General features: G+C 41.2%; 2 protein-coding genes and 1 long non-coding RNA gene across 3 annotated transcripts in view; 1 reads left to right on the top strand and 2 right to left on the bottom strand.

The window, feature by feature from the left end:
• LOC106048379 (neuropeptide S receptor) overlaps nt 1-3,849 on the bottom strand; it is a 120,859-nt gene extending 117,010 nt beyond the window's left edge. Inside the window, exon 1 of the mRNA XM_066991189.1 lies at nt 3,636-3,849. The gene's annotated coding sequence lies outside the window, so the exon portion shown is untranslated. The remainder of the gene's footprint in view (nt 1-3,635) is intronic.
• A 2,157-nt stretch (nt 3,850-6,006) lies between these two features.
• Nucleotides 6,007-8,832, top strand: LOC136789897 (FANCD2 opposite strand protein-like). Its single transcript, XM_066991191.1, has one exon. It carries the CDS (start codon nt 6,706-6,708, stop codon nt 7,264-7,266), a length of 561 nt encoding a protein of 186 aa, XP_066847292.1. The 5' UTR covers nt 6,007-6,705; the 3' UTR covers nt 7,267-8,832.
• A 3,902-nt stretch (nt 8,833-12,734) lies between these two features.
• On the bottom strand, nt 12,735-16,455 carry LOC106048368 (uncharacterized). The gene is made up of 4 exons (XR_001214146.3): nt 15,893-16,455; nt 14,956-15,017; nt 14,403-14,557; nt 12,735-13,186 (listed from the first exon to the last, which is right to left on the bottom strand). It is a non-coding gene; the product is annotated as an uncharacterized lncRNA (long non-coding RNA).
• Nucleotides 16,456-16,963: the final 508 nt, after the last annotated feature.

Genomic DNA, 16,963 nt, shown 5'->3' with positions numbered 1-16,963 from the left:
GGAGACAGAAAAGGAGCAATGGGTGCAAATGGCTTCAGAAGAAAGTCAACACAGACAAGGAAAAATACTGTACCATTAGAAAAAAAATTTTTTTTTGAATAGGTTGTCCTATGGGATATCCATTGATGGAAGTATCAAGAATTTATAGGGCCTTGGATAATGTGATTTAAGGCCCTGCTTTCAACAAAAGCTTGGGCCACACAATCTGCAGAGGTCCCTCCCAATATGGGCTTTTATATGACGCTGCAATGCTGTGCAGGCCATCTGACTAGTCCATATTTATCCATTACAAAAGTGTAGGAAAAAAAAAAAGGGAGTATTTTGGCTTTTGAACAGGTTACAAAACAGGATTCTCTGCAAAGCACTAAATTAGAAGATGGCAATGAAGAATGGGACAGATGAAATAGGAGAAAGGACAAGAAGAACTGAGGTAACTATTCAAACTTTTAGCAGCTCGTTTAAGTATGAACTGAAGGCTTTTGAAGATTTGATCATTTCCTGTGTAAGAAAATCAACCAGCTACTAAAACAAATAACCATTTCTATCTTTTTCAAAAAAAAAAAAAAGTCAGCTACATGTTTATACATAATATTCTCGTGCATGCTTTGAAATGACCAGCCTCTTTGAAGTGCCTATCTCCTTTTGAAGGCTATCAGAAGACAAGATGCTAAAGTAATGATTTAAACAGGTTAAAGAGATTGTTCCACATTAGTAAATCACTACTTACAGTTCCCCCTGTCTGCTAGCTGTAGAAGAAAAGCCAAAAGAGGTATAAACATCTGTCCTGCAAAATCATTTATCGCTATTACTCAAGCTCAGCAATATACAAATAAAATCATATTTCAGAGGGGAGGAATTATAAAAAAGAGAAAAACAGAGCAGAAAATACTCCAATTGATGTGGGTACATAATGTTCGTACTTCACACAACTACCAAAAGATGGAGGGAGTGGAAGGAAGTGGAGGAGTGAAATAAAATTTGGTATGTAAAAACAACTTTTCTCAAAGACGTTCACTAATGAGGCTTTTGACAAAAAAAAAATAAAAAATAGAGAGAAGCATTGTGACAGCTACTTACATGCTGTCCCACCAGCACTGCCTCTGCTAAGTGTTTCCTATTCAGTGCCCTAGATGTTACAGCTCCTGTTTGGTCATTTCTAATCGAGTGTAGGTACCCCACAATGGACCATCAGTTTTAACACAGGGCTGGATGCACAGGTAACCATCATAAATACTCGAGCATTGTAACACCTATGTCCCTTCATCAGTCTACAAAATCTTTTTAAGCTTCCCAGCTTTTCTTTTATCTACAGCATAGTAACATCTAGCTGTATGATAGAAAATTCAGTTCAAAAGAAAATAAATATTTTTCCTTAAATATATTTTATTCCTCCCAACTACAAATTCTTTTACTCCTGGAGAAAATAAATAAATAAAACAGCCAACATAATTTTAAATGCAAAGTTCAGCTTAAAATATTGCTTCTGATGATCAGAAGGACAATATGATTGCATATTAATTTTATCCACGAAGAAAAAAAAGCTGCTGAGGTTCATTTTATCATTTAAAATGCTCTTCAGTAGTCTTTCAACAATGCTGTTATGCAAGTTAGAAAGGAAGCACCAGCCTTTCTTCAAAACTATTTATCCAGAGTGTTTCCAGAGCACTGCGAGGCGCGTCTTGTGGAATACTTGGCTCATCGCTTAGCGGGGAATAGGGCATTCAAGAGAGGCAGGAACCCAGGGCCAGTGCCCCAGACCCACCCAAATACTACTAGCACTATTTGTTCAGCTTCTTCAGCCTTAAAACATTATCACTACTCCCTCTAGTGGGTGTCCTAATTGAAGCAAATGAAGCAAAATGAAACAAAACCGACACAAAACTAAAACTCCTAACAGTACTGATTTGTATGGTCATTTTAAACACCTTCTAACTGCATCAGCATTTAAACTATTCTCCCCTCTCCAAATGGAAAAAGAATTAGAAAAGCATGCCATGAACAGAGACTTTTGCATATAAATCACTACCAGATGAAGCAATGGAAAACAGTTATTAATGAATATTTTGCATTCTTCCTGTGTTTTGTAAAACTATGGCTTACACCAAAGTTCTGCTGAAAACACTTCAAGCTGATTGAATAGTTTGTAATGACATCTCGAAAAGATGCTCAGTTTAACAGGGTTCAGGACATGCTTTTAGAACAGGAAAAATTACAGGCTGTTTTTTAAAAAAAATAACCATGTTAAGAACATACCCATGACTGTCTATGTTTCAGTGTTAGCACAGCATAGGGAGATAGTAAGATTTATTGCTAATTACTAACAAGCTAGAAAAGTGAGAAACAAAAGAAAGAAACCAAAAGCACCTTCCCCCCCATCCACCCTCTTCCACCTCCTCCCCCTGAGCGGCGCAGGGGAACGGGGGAATGGGGGTTATGGTCAGTCTATAGCGCAGCTTCTCTGCCACTCCTTCTCGGTCACTCTCATCCCCTGTGCTGTGGGGTCCCTCCCACGGGATGCAGTCCTTGGTGAACTGATCCGGTGTGGGCTTCCCACAAGCAGCAGCTCTTCAAGAACTGCTCCAGATACGGGTCCATACCACGAGGTCCATCCCTCAGGAGCAAACTGCTCCAACCTGGATCCCCCACGGGCAGCAGCTCCTGCCAGGTCACCTCCTCCTGCGTGGTCTCCTCTCCACGGGCTACAGGTCCGGCCCGGAATCTGCTCCAGCAGGGGTCTTCCACAGGCCGCAGCCTCCGTCAGTGCAGGTCCACCTGCTCCACCGTGGTCTCCTCCACGGGCTGCAGGGTGGAACCCTGCTCCACTGTGGTACTCCATGGGCTGCAGGGGGACAGCCTGCTTCACCATGGTCCTCACCACAGACTGCAGGGGACTTCTGCTCCGGCGCCCGGAGCACCTCTCCCCCTCCTTCACTGACCTTGGCACCTGCAAGGCTGTTCCTCACTCCTCTCACTCTCCCAGCTGCTGTGTGGCACAGCGTTTTTGTTTTTTTTTCCCCTGTCTTAAATATGCTCTCACAGAGGCGCAAAACAACGTCGCTTATTGGCTCGGCTCTGGTCAGCAGTGGGGCCCTTACCAAACATGGGGCAGCTTCTAGGTTCTTCTCACAGAAGCCACCCCTATGGCCCCTGCTACCAAAACCTTGCCATGTAAACCCACTACACTCACTTAAAACTGAAGCAATATGCTGAAGAAGTTTATGTTTATGTGACCCTAATATCTTTAGACAGATCTCTTAAAATTTTGAGAACAAAAAAATGTCTCTGAAATAGCTGATCAGGAAACAATCTCATTTTCTCCGGGCGGCTGCTGCTGCAGTCTTTGCTTACAAAGCTCCATCACACTTCCTTTTTTAAAAAAATGAGATGACAAAACTCCAAATACAGGTATTATCTTCATTCCAAGTCAGCTGATAACGTGGCTGTCTCAGCTACAATTTCAAACACAATCTCTTTTTTTTCCAGCCACCCCGAGAGAAAAGACTGTCCAGTTTATCTGATCACGAAAAATTGGAAGATACCAAAATTAATATGTAAAAACATAAAATTTCAGTTTTTGAAAGCTGATAAGCCTACACAGCAAACAGTCAAGCATACAAGAGGAAGAGACAACTTACCATAAACTGTTGAAGAAAATTGCTGTGCATGTTTATGTTATATAAAAACTATAGGTAAAATGGCAAAACAGAGGTTAAAATAAACCATTAAAAGATAAATTGAGTAAGCAAACAGAAGGAAAAAAAGCACAGGAATGAATGATGTTTCTAAAATCTAACCCAGAGCCTTTCAGTCTTTAATTATCCTAATTATCGAGGCATTTGTCCTTCATTAGTCATCAGACAATTACCGTAACACCCAGCTCTGAGTTTTGATTACTTTTCAAGAGCTACAATTCATTGCTGAAAGACATGAAAACCGTTGCCCTTTTGTACTAGTGCTTTTCAAATCCTGTAACTTTGAGCCAGGAATGAGAGAAATCACTGGTTTGGGATCTTTCAGCTCTGGAATCATGGCATGGTTCTGTCTTTGCAGGGTCACTCTCACCTCTATGAGGGAGGCACCGCTGTGCTCACCTGGGAAACTGGGGTGAAGAATCAGCCTTGTTGCTGCCACGGAGTGCCAGCAACAGCGATGCCAAAAGAGCAATATATTTAAACTTCCAGTCAAACTGACTGAAAAAAGCCCCAGTAACCTAATAACAAAGAAAACCTGAAAGACAATTAAGATTTTTTTCCCCTAAACAGCATTCATCCAAGCTAGGGAAATGCACATGCTATTTAGCCTGCATGGTTAAGATGCTAAGTTAGTAAAATGGTGTAAAATACACGTCAGCGTGTTAACAAGTCTGAATGTCAAGAGCCAAGTAAAAATAGAGCAGTTTCATGAGCAAAGTTGTTACAATTATAGCATCTCTCATTAATTACAGGCCATGGGGTTCTTTTATGAAGCAAAGTGTGGGAAATGCTATGATGATAAACCTGAGGCCTTGAGTCACAGAAAACAAAGTATCTGAACAATCAGAAGGATGTAAAGAAAAGTGATACAGCCTCAAATATAGTTTTTTGTCTTTCCAAATGGCCATTCTACTGACCATTTAAAGATACCTATACAATTAAGACACATTCAAGATATGAAAAAAAATCCAAAGAGACAAAATGGAAGTGAGGCACAGTTTCCACCAGATCTTTGATTTATTACTTTTTAATTCCCCATGATTTGGGAATTTTCAGCAAGGTACAATCCGACTGTATGCTGACATCTAAAAAAAGGTGACCTGGAAGGGTTTCCAAACAAACAGGACACAGGACGAAAAGATTTCTGGATATCAACAATAGTGAGACAGAACATGGACTTCCAGGACCCTGATGCCTGTAAGAAACAAATCACAGTCACCCAGAATTAACTCAGAAACAAAAGGTGAAGATTTCATCAATTTTCTATTCAGACTGTAACGAAGCAAAGCTCTCACTGAATCAGTAGCAAATTGTGCTAAATAAAAGGCCTGAGGAGTAAACTCAGGATTGAAAATCTGATTCATTAAAGGAAATAATATCACAATCTGCCTCTTACACAGAGTAGGTAGAAAACATGTATGTACTTATGTGTGTGTGTGTATATATATGGTATGCACATATACACACACTCATGAGAGTGCTTTTAGTACTGAATGGAGACACTCCAGTGTAACCAGCATATATGCGTATATTGTGAAGGAATTTAGCAGTTTAATAACAGGCAAAATTAAACCCTTTAAATCGTTATGCCTAAACACTTTGTGCATTTTGCTGTGAAAACTAGAGCACTGTGCTCTCAGTATGCGAGTTTAAAAAAAAAAAAAGTTTGATGTTTAGGGATTTTTTTAAACAAAAGATAATTCCCTTTAGAAAAACTGAGCATTTAATTTTGAAGATATTTGCTTTTGGAAGGAGTATGGCTGTTACAATGCTTTGCATATATTAATGCAAATCACAGATGCTAGAGTGAATTAAAAAAAAAAAAAAAAAAAAAACTATTCCCAGAGAAATTAATCCAAAATGAAAACTTATGCTGCACTAAGTTAAATGGGCCATGCTGGATCCTTCTTTGCTGATCACAAATAAAACAAACTGCAATTCCAGATTGTGAATTTCTTGTGTTCTTGTAACTGTGATGACTGTTTTGATATGTATTTTCTTTGGTATTTCTAAGGAACACTTGTTATATTTTCCACTGTACTTAATATGTATGCCTTCCAACAGTTTTGTATCAAATTGGAACCATTTATAAGGAATATTTTGTTTACAATGATAGGCAAGTCAGCCACGACTCGAAACACTAAGCTAACTACAGCGAAGTTCAGCAATTTACCACTGAGAAGTTTATTTTGTTATTCTGTGTGAGTTTAGTTGCCACTCAAGGCAAGCTTTTTCTATTTCAGCCACCTTGCTGTTCATAGCATTCTTCAGCCCTCCTTGCTGGAGGCTTTTGACTGAAAATAAAATTGGTCTTATTGAAATGCTGTAACATTTCTCCGTCAGTACAGAAGCACTTAGGCAAAATTTGTCCATCTGTAAAACTCAACCTTTTCCCCCTCAAGGAGAAGCACATCCTGCAACTTGCATCGCGATATAGATTTGCAGTGACTCCAAGCTGAAGTAAAATGAAAACGTGCTGTAACAGGCAGATTTACAACTGTTGGTGAAAGCACTCCAGAACTAAAATTGCAAGTAAATTGTTTGTCTAGAAAGAAGCTCAGTCCTTTCCCCTGTGCAGCTCCTGCTTAAACTGAGAATTTCAAACCCCGATGACAGCAGAGACAGCTGGAAAATCGGACTGTTAGGACAGTAAATACATGGGAAATGGTATCCTATTGATTGAGGGAGGAGGCTGAATGTTATTTGGTGTACTCTGAATTTTTAAGACATTCACTGTGACTGAAAATTTGGGTAAAGAAGGCTTTGCTATTTTCTTAAAAGGGCCTTCAAATAAAGGTGTTTAAACTTAACATGATGGAGGGATTTTAAGCAAGCAGTGAGGAATTATTATCAGATCACGAGGTGAAGGTGAGTCTGGTAGTCTTTTTTGACGGAGACCACAGCGCAACAGCGAGAGAAAATGAAGAGCTGTGGGGACAGGTGTGTGTGAGGGGGAACACACCAACCACCGTCCAGGGGAAGCAGCAGCGGTTCTGCGCAAAGGGACAGCGGCATGGGGGCAGGCCGCCGCCGGGCGCCCCCAGCCGGCCCCAGCCAACGGCCGCGGCTCTGCGGGCAGCCCCCGGCCCGAGCCCGGGCCCCGCGGCCCAGCGGGCGGCGGATGGCGGGCGGTTACCAGCTGTGGGCGCCCCGCTCGCCCCTGGACGAGGCGCTGCGCTGGCTGCGGGGCGCCCCGCCGCCCGCGCCGCAGGCCGCCGCCATTTCGGCGCACCCCTTCCGCGGGGCCTGCCTGCCGCCGCTGGCGGCGGCGGCGGGCGGGCTGCGGGGCCGCGCGGCGGCGCTGCGGCGGCCGCAGGCCGTGAGGCTGCGGGGCCTCGACGCCGTTTTCGGGCGGCCGGTGACAGCGCAGCCGCCGCGCTGGAGCGGCTCGCTGCGGGTGTCGGAGCGCTCGGCCTTCTGCCGGGTGGTGGCCCCGCGGCAGCCGGGGCCTGGCGGGCTGCGGGAGACCGAGGCCCGGCTGGCCGCCGCCATGTGCCGCAGGATGCTGCGCGCCATCCTGTTGCTGTACGCCGCCTACAAGAAGTGTGCCTTCGCCCTGCAGCACTCGCGATGAGAGCCCTTGGCATCAGCCGGGGGGTGACCCGGGTCCGGCTTGGCTGGACGCTTCAGGGTGTTGGCTGCCTTGGAACCATACTGAAGCCTCACTGCACAGAGCATTCGATGAAACCTTACCTGTTGCGGCCAGTGCCTCGCTTGCCTGCCAGGATGGCACCCGAAGGAAAGCTGGCTGAAGAAGCACGGGGCTCAGAGTGCAACAGCATGAAGCTCGTGGACTCGGGCACCAGCTACGTCAAAGAGATGAAAACCTGTGCGCCCCATCAGAGGTTATAGGGACGTGACTGCACCGTCTGCCTGTGTTTGTAGTCACGGCCTGATGAGTGCCAAGGAGGAGCGTGGTTCTGGCTTGCTGTGTTGCATGTAGTGTTCGCCATTCTGCTGGGAGAAAAGCCTGAAGTGAAATGTCTGCCAAACTGAGAAGCGCTGCTGCTTGAGATGTGGCTGTCTTTGCCAGACAGTCCTCAAAGAAAAGAGGTTTACACTCCTTTTATAGCTACGGGTACAAACTCCAAAACAGATCCCAACCTTAATACCTTCCAAGCCAAATCCGTTGTTTACTCATTTCTTGTCAACAAAGACCTCCACAAAAAAAACAAAAGTTACGGTTTAATCTGTTAATAAGTTTTACAGTTTCTCCCCCCTTGACCATTACTACTTTGTGAGAACTAACTGGTTTACAAAGAATTCAAATCGCCTTTTTATCATTCAGAGCAAAGTCTGTAGTTATTTACGGCTAGTGAAGGCAGTTCACATAAATACAGTCTTCAAAGTTACCCATGTGAATCTTTTTTCTTTTTTTTTTTTTTTAGCTAATGGTATAAGTATCCTTAAAGCAAAATTCATGCCATAACAGTTTTCTAAAAATGCACTTTTGATCTACTCTGTTCAAACTTTCTTTACAATTAAATGTACAGGTGTGAAAATCTATGTAGATTGCTTACAGCTAATGAAAACAATTTGCAAAGAATGACTGCAGAGTTGCTACTTACCTTCAAAATAACCAAAACAATATTTTTACTTGTTTTAAATGCCATAAACAGTGTATATAGCTTTTTAGAAATGTACTATTGGCTTCTTAACAGTCCAAATAAAATTTGTTCTGATTTATTTCCTGCCAGTATAGGTAATTTATTACAAGTTCCATAAAGTATAGTTACAAACTATCACAAAAATTATAGCAGCCTATAGAGTTTCAGTTAATCTTGCCCATGCAATTACAGAGGGGAAAGCATTTATAATGCATTTGTAGTCAATATTTCACATCACCCTGATAATATAATCATTATTCATTCCAATATGGAGATGAACATTCGGGGTTGTCATAGCATTCAGTCATTGCTTGTAACAAACTTTAGAAATGTCTTGTCATGGATTCACCCCTAATTGTGAAAAGCTGGTTGTCCCATCTTTCAGTAGAGGCTGATTTGCTTTCTAGACTATCTGGAACAAGCTAACAAGTTAGAATAGATGAGTGTGGCTGCTGGGAAGTATCACAACACAAGAAGAACTCGTAGAATCTACTTGTTTACAACTGATAAGTTAATAAAGAGATCAGCCAAATCTGGGGTCTGTGCTTTGCTTGTCCGTGGTAATAGCAGCCAGGCATTAGAAAGAAGTGCAAGCTTTGGAGCTGGATCTACAGTTCCTGTTTCTGATCCAGAGCTGCCTATTAAGACTGTGCAGAGTCAATCCTGCTGCAGTCTAAGCTGGATTTTCCCATTGAGTTCTCATCAGACCAGCATTCAGATCTGGCTCTGCTTTTTGGGCTAGTTTAAAGAGAAATTCATATCTGCTTACCTCTGAATGAATGCTTCTCCTAACCTAGGATATGTCAAGGGGAGTTGATACAGATCTACGGAAGTAATACTGATTTAAGCAAACAGGTTATTTGGCTAATAACTGTTTTTTCTAAAAAAAAAAAAAAAAAAAAATGCACGAAGGGAAGGCCTTTTCTATTTAAAAATAAAGGTTTTAATGAGCACCCTGTTCACTGCCATACTGATAGATAATCATGAAGGAGAGGGTCTGGAAAAGTTTCTTCATAGTCTTTTCATAAAGCACTGGTGTAAAGCTGTCATCTCTACCTTACAGCAGACACAGTTCTGTAGCATTGACCTGAGGCTGAACTGTGAGCTACCTGGCAAGTCTTCCATGTTCATCCTCTCAAGCTGAGCCACAGCCATTAAACCCCAAATAGAAGGCCACAGCAGTGGTAGGTGATGAGAGACCATACAAAAGAAGGTGAGCATTAGGGCCTGTGAAAGGAAACCCTGTGCTTGCAAGGACTGCCGAGCTAGGTGTGGACCATCGGAGCTCCGTAAATGTTGTTCTTCTAATCACTTCTGATCATAGTGTGCTCCTGCAGGGAGAAGGTGATTGTTTCAACAGGTCAGGTGTATTTACGAGGTGTAGACAGTGCCCTAAAAGGTTTGCTGGTTTATAATGAAAGGAACTGAACAACTATGTCATGTTACACCAGCTGGTATGGCTTCTAGTATTGCTCTGAAACTACACCACAAATAAATTCCATAAACTTAGGCTACTGAGCATCCAGTCCAAACACCTGCTTTTTTTTCCTTAAGTGTTAATCCTTAAGCAATTAGGCACAACATGAAACTTTGTTTCTTAGAAATTTATTATGTAGGTCATGTTTGTTTGGCTGCAGTAAGGACTTACTGTTTTCGATACAGTAGTCTTGTTTATGTACAAAGACAGGGGAAAGTATGGCTTTTATAAACACAGTTGTGCATGGATAAAGTCTTCCTTCCAAGAAGCCCTGTGTACCACAAGCTTTTCTTATCCCCTTCCAGTCTCACTTTCACAATACCTTGTCCTGCTGTTTGCCTGCTTTTTGATTCCTTTCACACACAGCTTCAATGAAATCAATGCCCCCGCTCCATCTTTGCTGCCATTTCACTGTAGAGTTCCTGCTCAGACTTTAGTCATCCTGCTCCGTGCCTTGAGAAGGTGATTTCTGTTGATCCAATTGACAACAATAATAAAAAACAAGATGTGTAATTGCCTTTCTGTTCTCTCTGAATAACTGTGTGACACACCTGTCAGTTTCAGTGAGAGCTGAGCTTGGATGCAGACTGAATAGCAGCCACCCACAGCCTTGAAGGACACCTCAAGAGCCAGTTCAATGGTCAAAGTGGTTGATGTAAGAGTTTCTTTTTATACTATGTCTCCAAGCCAGCAGGCACTTATAGTTGTTTAACTTCACCAACGTAAGTCACTTTCATTCAGCTTGGTTGTTGCAGTTCACAGTGCACAGATAAACCCAAAGGTAAAGAAAATAACAACTCATACATCTTTAAATGATGTATCCCAATACCATCTGCTCCCAGGAACACCCTATTATCTCCAGCTCCAAGTTAGCCTGAAGCCAGGCAGGTTCCCATCTCACAGTGTGTGTCCTGCTTTCTCAGACATGCAAAGGAGACATAATTTAGACAACAAGCATTGCTGCAAGGTAGCTTAGTTTAACTTTCAACTTTTCATTATTTTTTCCCCTCCATTGGAAACTGTGACACTGAATAAGCATCCCTTGATGGTGGCTTTCAGATTTCCCAAATCTGAAAATTTCAAAGCACAGGTTCTAACCAGCTACTGGTGCACACAGCAGTAAGGCTTGCTCCTTTCAGATTAATCAGGGCTTCACTCGGCGATCCTTCTAATGCTACTTCAGTCTCCCCATCCCTTAAAGCAGGTCTGTGGAGAACCAGGTCTGTGCTTCCGTTCAGCTTGCTGTAGGCTGTGGTAGGGACAGAAGTAGGCAGGAGGAATTTGGCTTGAGGTGAGAGTTATTACCTTGGGAAGACTCAAGGTAGAGAAACGCTATTGTTCTCCACACCAGAAAGGGATATGCTGATTTTAGGGGGAAAGGAGAAATAACCTTCACCCTTAAAATGGACAATGAATCTTTTTATTACTGCTTTATGATCATAATGGATCTGCAACTTAAACCAGTCTGTTGCCCTGGATTGTTTCAACAAGTTCAAGATCAAACTTGGCTTTCTCAGTGTCAAGTGAGTTGAAATTAGAGGAGTATTGATTATTGCCTCAGCAGCGCTGTGGTCTGCTCACAGCAGCCTGTGGAGAATAGAAAGTTAAACAAAGGGATTAAACAAAGGGAGAAAGTGGGCCAGCAGCTGCAGATGGTGGCTAAACTGACGCTTGCACACAGGCTCCAAACAACCTTGGCTGTAATTGCTTACTTCTAGAACCATCCTTAGGATCATTGAACAGAGGCTCCTTTAATTGTCTGCTTTTACAGTGGTTTCAGAGAGAATTTTGCCATTTCTGTTTGGCTACATCTCAGAAAAATTCACATCATTTCCCACTGCCTGTGAACAATCATGCCGTCATATGCCACAGAGATGCTAGCAGCAGCAGTCCTTCTTCAGCTCCAGAGCAAGAAACAAGGGACCCTTTGCACATATGGTCCTACTGGATCCTCAGCATCTTTGCTGAATTGGTGGCAGGCTTTCCACTCGCATCTCAGGGGCTCTGAATCATTAATGGTCCAGTCACCTTTGCTCTCAAACCTGAACTCTGGCTTTGCTTAATCAGCAAAGCTGATGTTTTTTTCCCCCCCTATCTGGGCTAGTAGATATGATTCATAACATCTCATGGCACTGTGTGTTTTCAAAGTTAATCTGATCAGGCCCGTATTTCAAGTCACTCAGTTCTTGAATCCTAGTAAGTCTACTACAGATGTGAGACTCCTGCATCCAAGTCCAACTGGCAGGTCATCATGTGCATCCCCATGCAGATGTGGTGGAAAAGCATCCAATTCATATGTTCAGTTCCTTAAAGGAGTCTTAGCGCCAGCACTAGGCCTGCAGCTGCATCAGGCTGGCTTGCCTTTAAAAGTGCCACATGCAAGGATGAGGACAGATGATCTTAAGACGTATGGGTACCCCATCTTCTCTGCTCCTGGGGCTTCCAGAAATAGCTAATTGATTCCCTATTAGCGCTGAGACAAGTTTTGACCCTGAATTTGTGGCAGCTCTATAGTATGACCAGCTATTTTGCAGCCAAGTAGAGCATCTAAAAAACATTCAACTCTTTTCACATCAGTGCAAATCCAGAGATTTTAGGCCAATAATGTGGGTTTAAAAGGTCTTCTTAATGAGTTTTATATGGCCATTCTGCAGTTCACAGTCTGCTGTAAGCTGACTAAGTGCCCTTCAGGTTAAGAAGAGATCAGACAATGTTGGGATTGATACACAACTAACTAGTAATGACTGGTGTACATGTTTGTATTTCTACTCTTAATGTAGATTATCAGCATTTGTGCACAGCTAATTTCCCTCTCCGTTGTGAGCCCTTTCATCAGAAAACAGAAAGATGCATTTTTTTGTAATAAGAAATTGAACTTTTGGAAAAAGAAAAAGAGGCCTCAAAAAGAGTAAACCTTAGTTAAAACTTACTAAGCATGTCAGTAAATTCTCTTTAGCACCCTGACTCATTGCAAGCTGTTATATTATTCTCTTGGCTCAAGGTAGCTTATACTCATATGTAATGACAGCTGCCTTATTAGAGATACATCTTGAAGTTTTAACACTGCAGAACATAAATAGCACCTTGGAGTTGCAGAACCTTGCTTATCTTGCTAATGAGATACCAAGAGGAGAAACAATGACGCAAGTTCTGGGTTAGTCATGAGACAGGTGCCACCCACACTTGGAAAGGATTGCCCGCAGCCACAGCACAGGCTAATCTGTTGGTGCCAGCAGAGAAAACAAAACTAAATTATTTCACTGACGTGTATGAAGAAATACTCCCTCAGTGAGAAATCAGGAGCATCAGGCTGGGTCCCATCACAATTTTCTTCACTTTCTTTTGTCCATGTGACAAGTAGTACTTGGGAGCTTGGATCTTTCCCATTAGTTAAGTAAGCCTTGATGAGCCTGGAGGGAAAGAGCAACAATCAAGAGAAACAATCCTGCCATTTTGGAAGAATTGTTTTATCCCCATCCTTCATACGTTGTGTACATCGTGTGTATTGAAGTAAGTCAATCCTGTTGGGGGCTTTCCATTCAAATTGCTGCTTTTTCAATTAAAAAGACCACAAAGCATGATTAAAATTCAGATTGCTGGTCTTGGCTGTTTTCATACATTGGCTTTAAAACATTTGTTAAGCACCATCTGCTGTACATTCAGAAAATAGCAACTAGAACTGCTCATCTCTTTCCAGCTTCTTAATAAAATTAAAGTTATTTAAATGCTGTCTACTATGAAATATAGTATGTCAGCTCCAGAATGTTTAAACTGCATTTATATAGTTCTCCAATTGCATTATCTATCTACAGTTAGAGATAGAACACAAGTTTCTCTTGGGAGAGGAACTGTATTACAGTTAACAACTGTATTTTGTAATAAACATCATGTCCTAGAATAGGACAGTGGAAGGAGTCAAAAAAATATCTATGTTAAGCCTGAATTCCAGGTGTACTAAATAAAAGAGGATGAATGCAGCCAGAGACAAAGCACTGTCTTTCAAGGACAAATTCAATGTGCAGTGACTGCAGGACTCAATGACAAAAACAAAAGCTACACATCAGTTGAAAATCCTAAATGGGCAATATTAGCTTTTCAATATTGTTTAATTATCAGATCAGTTATCACTAATACTCCCAGCCATCACAACTCTTTTGACAGTGAACTGCAGGCAATGGAGAAAAGAACTCCAATTATTAGACTGAACTGAGTGAAAAGCCTGAAAGGAGTAAATAAACCTGGAGAACATTTAAATGAAAAACAGCCACTAGACATTTTTTCCGTCAGCTTCTGTGTTTGGCCTTTCTTCCCTGCTTTTTAGCAGAAGACGTTCTCTCTGAGCAGGAAGGAAGGAGTGTCAGAAGCTGTTGCATTCAGAATGATTTGCACAAGAGCACGAAGGGAAAGATTGCAACCATGATGTGCAAGGCAAAGGCTGACCAAACAAAGCAGAGTTGGAGAAGCCTAACTCTCAGAAGTGCCCTGCTGGAGCAAATTCTGCTCCTTTCTTGTCCTTCACATCAATACTTAGTACAAACTAAGCAGGGAGTCCCGCAGCTATGCAGGGGACTACACAGCACCAGTAGTCCTATAATTTAAAATCAAGCAAGCTCCTAGATCTCTTACCTTCTGTGCTCTCCCCATCTCAATCCAGGAGAGAGAAGAGAGAAATCCACCAAAGAAGGTCATCTTTTCACTCAGCCCACAGCCAGGCCTGCTCTCAGCCCTGACCTTTTGGTTCATAAGTTACTTACTCATTCTAAAGTAGGGCAGGCTCCTCTCTGCAAGAAATAAAAATACTTCATAACTGTGAGGACTGATCTGGAGACCAATGAACATCAACAGAAGCCTTGCCCAAGTATGGATCAGTAGATTTCTAAGAAATTCATTGCTCCTAAAGTCAAAGTGATTTTGTAAGCCATTATCGTTTCTGTTCAACCAGAGGGAAAACAGAGGCAAGTAGCAGTAAAGGAACTTGGCTGAGTGATATTACATAAGCCAGTCATCACCAGAGCAAATGGTCCCAAATTACCAGTTCCCAAATCACAGGTGGAACCGCAGACAAACTCTCTGCATGGCTCTCCCCTCTTCCCTCCCCTCCCAGGAAGTTACAGTACTTAAGATTAGGTCTTAGAGAACACAGTCATTATGTGGAAGCTGTTGTTTTTCTGAGTCAGACCTTGCAAATCAGGACAGCTGTTTTCACTGATGGCTATGAAATTATCAGGCATCCATTTTTATCTGCATAAAGATAATAAATATTAAGTTTATAAGGGAATAAAGTCTTTGCAAGCATACTCATCACAATCCTACTCTTACAAAGTTATATTAGTACAACATTCTTGCAAAGAGGGTATAGACACTCAAAGAAAACATCTCAAAGTTGCCATTTTGCAGTTCTGGAAGATGCATTAAACTACATAATAATTTTAATTTCAAAAGGTATAAACCGAGATGTACCAAACTCAGAAATTTAGTAAAATCTTAAATAGATTTCTTAGTTCCATGAATGCACCTCAGGTGAAACCTTTTAAAAACTCAGCATGAGTAAGCAAAGCAATTCTAAGTATTAGAATGTAAACATTCTGCAGTGATGCTCTTGACATGACAGAACATTCTCCACAAATTCCATATGAAACATTTCAAGTAACCAGTCCAAACATTAATGGCTTCAAGCATTTAATATAACGTGATACACACTGAAATTTTCCCTGCAGCTTCTCCTCCCTTGATCGTTTGCAGGGTAACAGTTATAATGAACAAGAGGTCAAAAACAAAACAAAACATAATAATTAAAAATAAATAAATAAGTAAACCCTACCCCAACCAACAACAACAAAAAACCTATCCCCAATAAAAATAAACAAGCAAAAGAAAACCTTCTCTTTTGACAGAAGTATTATTCTATGGGTTCTAGGGTTATTCTTGATGCACATCTGTATGAAGAAACTCAGGACTGTACAACAAAGAGTGGGGTTCAAATACCCGTGTATTTACATCCCAAACATTCAGGTATCTAAGATAGAAGAAATAATTTCTTCCAAAACACTGCTTGTTTATTTCTCTCAGTTCAAGGCATTATGAAATCTTAGCTGTAAAACTGCAGTAGTACATACCTGCTTCTGGGTTTTGATCCACATCCTTTAGAATAAACAATCAATTTTTTTCTATAGGTTTTGAAAGCCACTTGATACGCATTAAGGAAGATGAATACTTGAATGAAATTAAAAAAAATGTTTTGAAATCCTCTTTTTTTCAACAGTTTCTATATTCACTCTTCCTTTTTCCTTATTAGTACTATTTAACATAATCTACAAAATAAGAATTCTTGCAGCAAAATATTTATACTGATTTGGGCCATAGATGATTATGCTCTAACACAGTGCTATCAGAGATTGATATTGAACTACAGCTAGAAGCAATTAGAAGCAATTAGAAATGTAATAATTGAAAGCAGCCACACCAGGATTGTGGATTACTTCCACAATAATAAAACTAGGGTGGTGATAGTATGATCTCAACCAGTTTAAAACTAGTATAGCTAGCAACAGTTAACTCACTGAAATTGTTCCCTCCTTTCAGCTGTGCAAAATGAAAAAGAAATCAAGTCGGGTATCTCTCTTTCTTTTAACAAAAGAAAGAAAGAAATGGGGTAGGAAATTAGAACATAAGAAATTAGGCATTGACATCAGAAATCAGTGGAAAAATAAAATAAAATAAAAAAACTTCAATCTTCTAAAGTCTCAATAAAAAAGTCTCCAAAAAGCACCGACTTCTATGATGTTCTAAGAGTAGATATCAGCATGAACATAAAACAGATCTATATATAGAAACGATGAAGAAAGATAAAATGTCATGCTACAAGGTTTAAGATTTTATCCTGCCAGATGCTGAACTCTCTGGCCCTGACCCAGCAAACCATTTAAGCATGTGGTTAGAAGTCAGCGTGCATGTTGCCCTGTTGAAACAAATGTGGTTATTTAAAGTTAGCACATAGTTACGTGCTTTGAAAGATTGGGTCATTAGAGTACCAACCACTTACTGCCAGAGTATAAGGCTAAATTACTGCTATGTACAGGTGGTTACTTAGCTGTCCATTATGAGGCTCACATACCACTCTCTGAAGCACACTTTGAAGCATTTCCTCACCAGTGGATAAGAAAAAAATGTGGGTCTTTGTGGGAAGG

The sequence above is a fragment of the Anser cygnoides genome, chromosome 2, assembly GCF_040182565.1.
Source record: "Anser cygnoides isolate HZ-2024a breed goose chromosome 2, Taihu_goose_T2T_genome, whole genome shotgun sequence".
NCBI lineage: Eukaryota > Metazoa > Chordata > Aves > Anseriformes > Anatidae > Anser > Anser cygnoides.
This window is presented reverse-complemented; position numbering and strand designations above follow the sequence as displayed.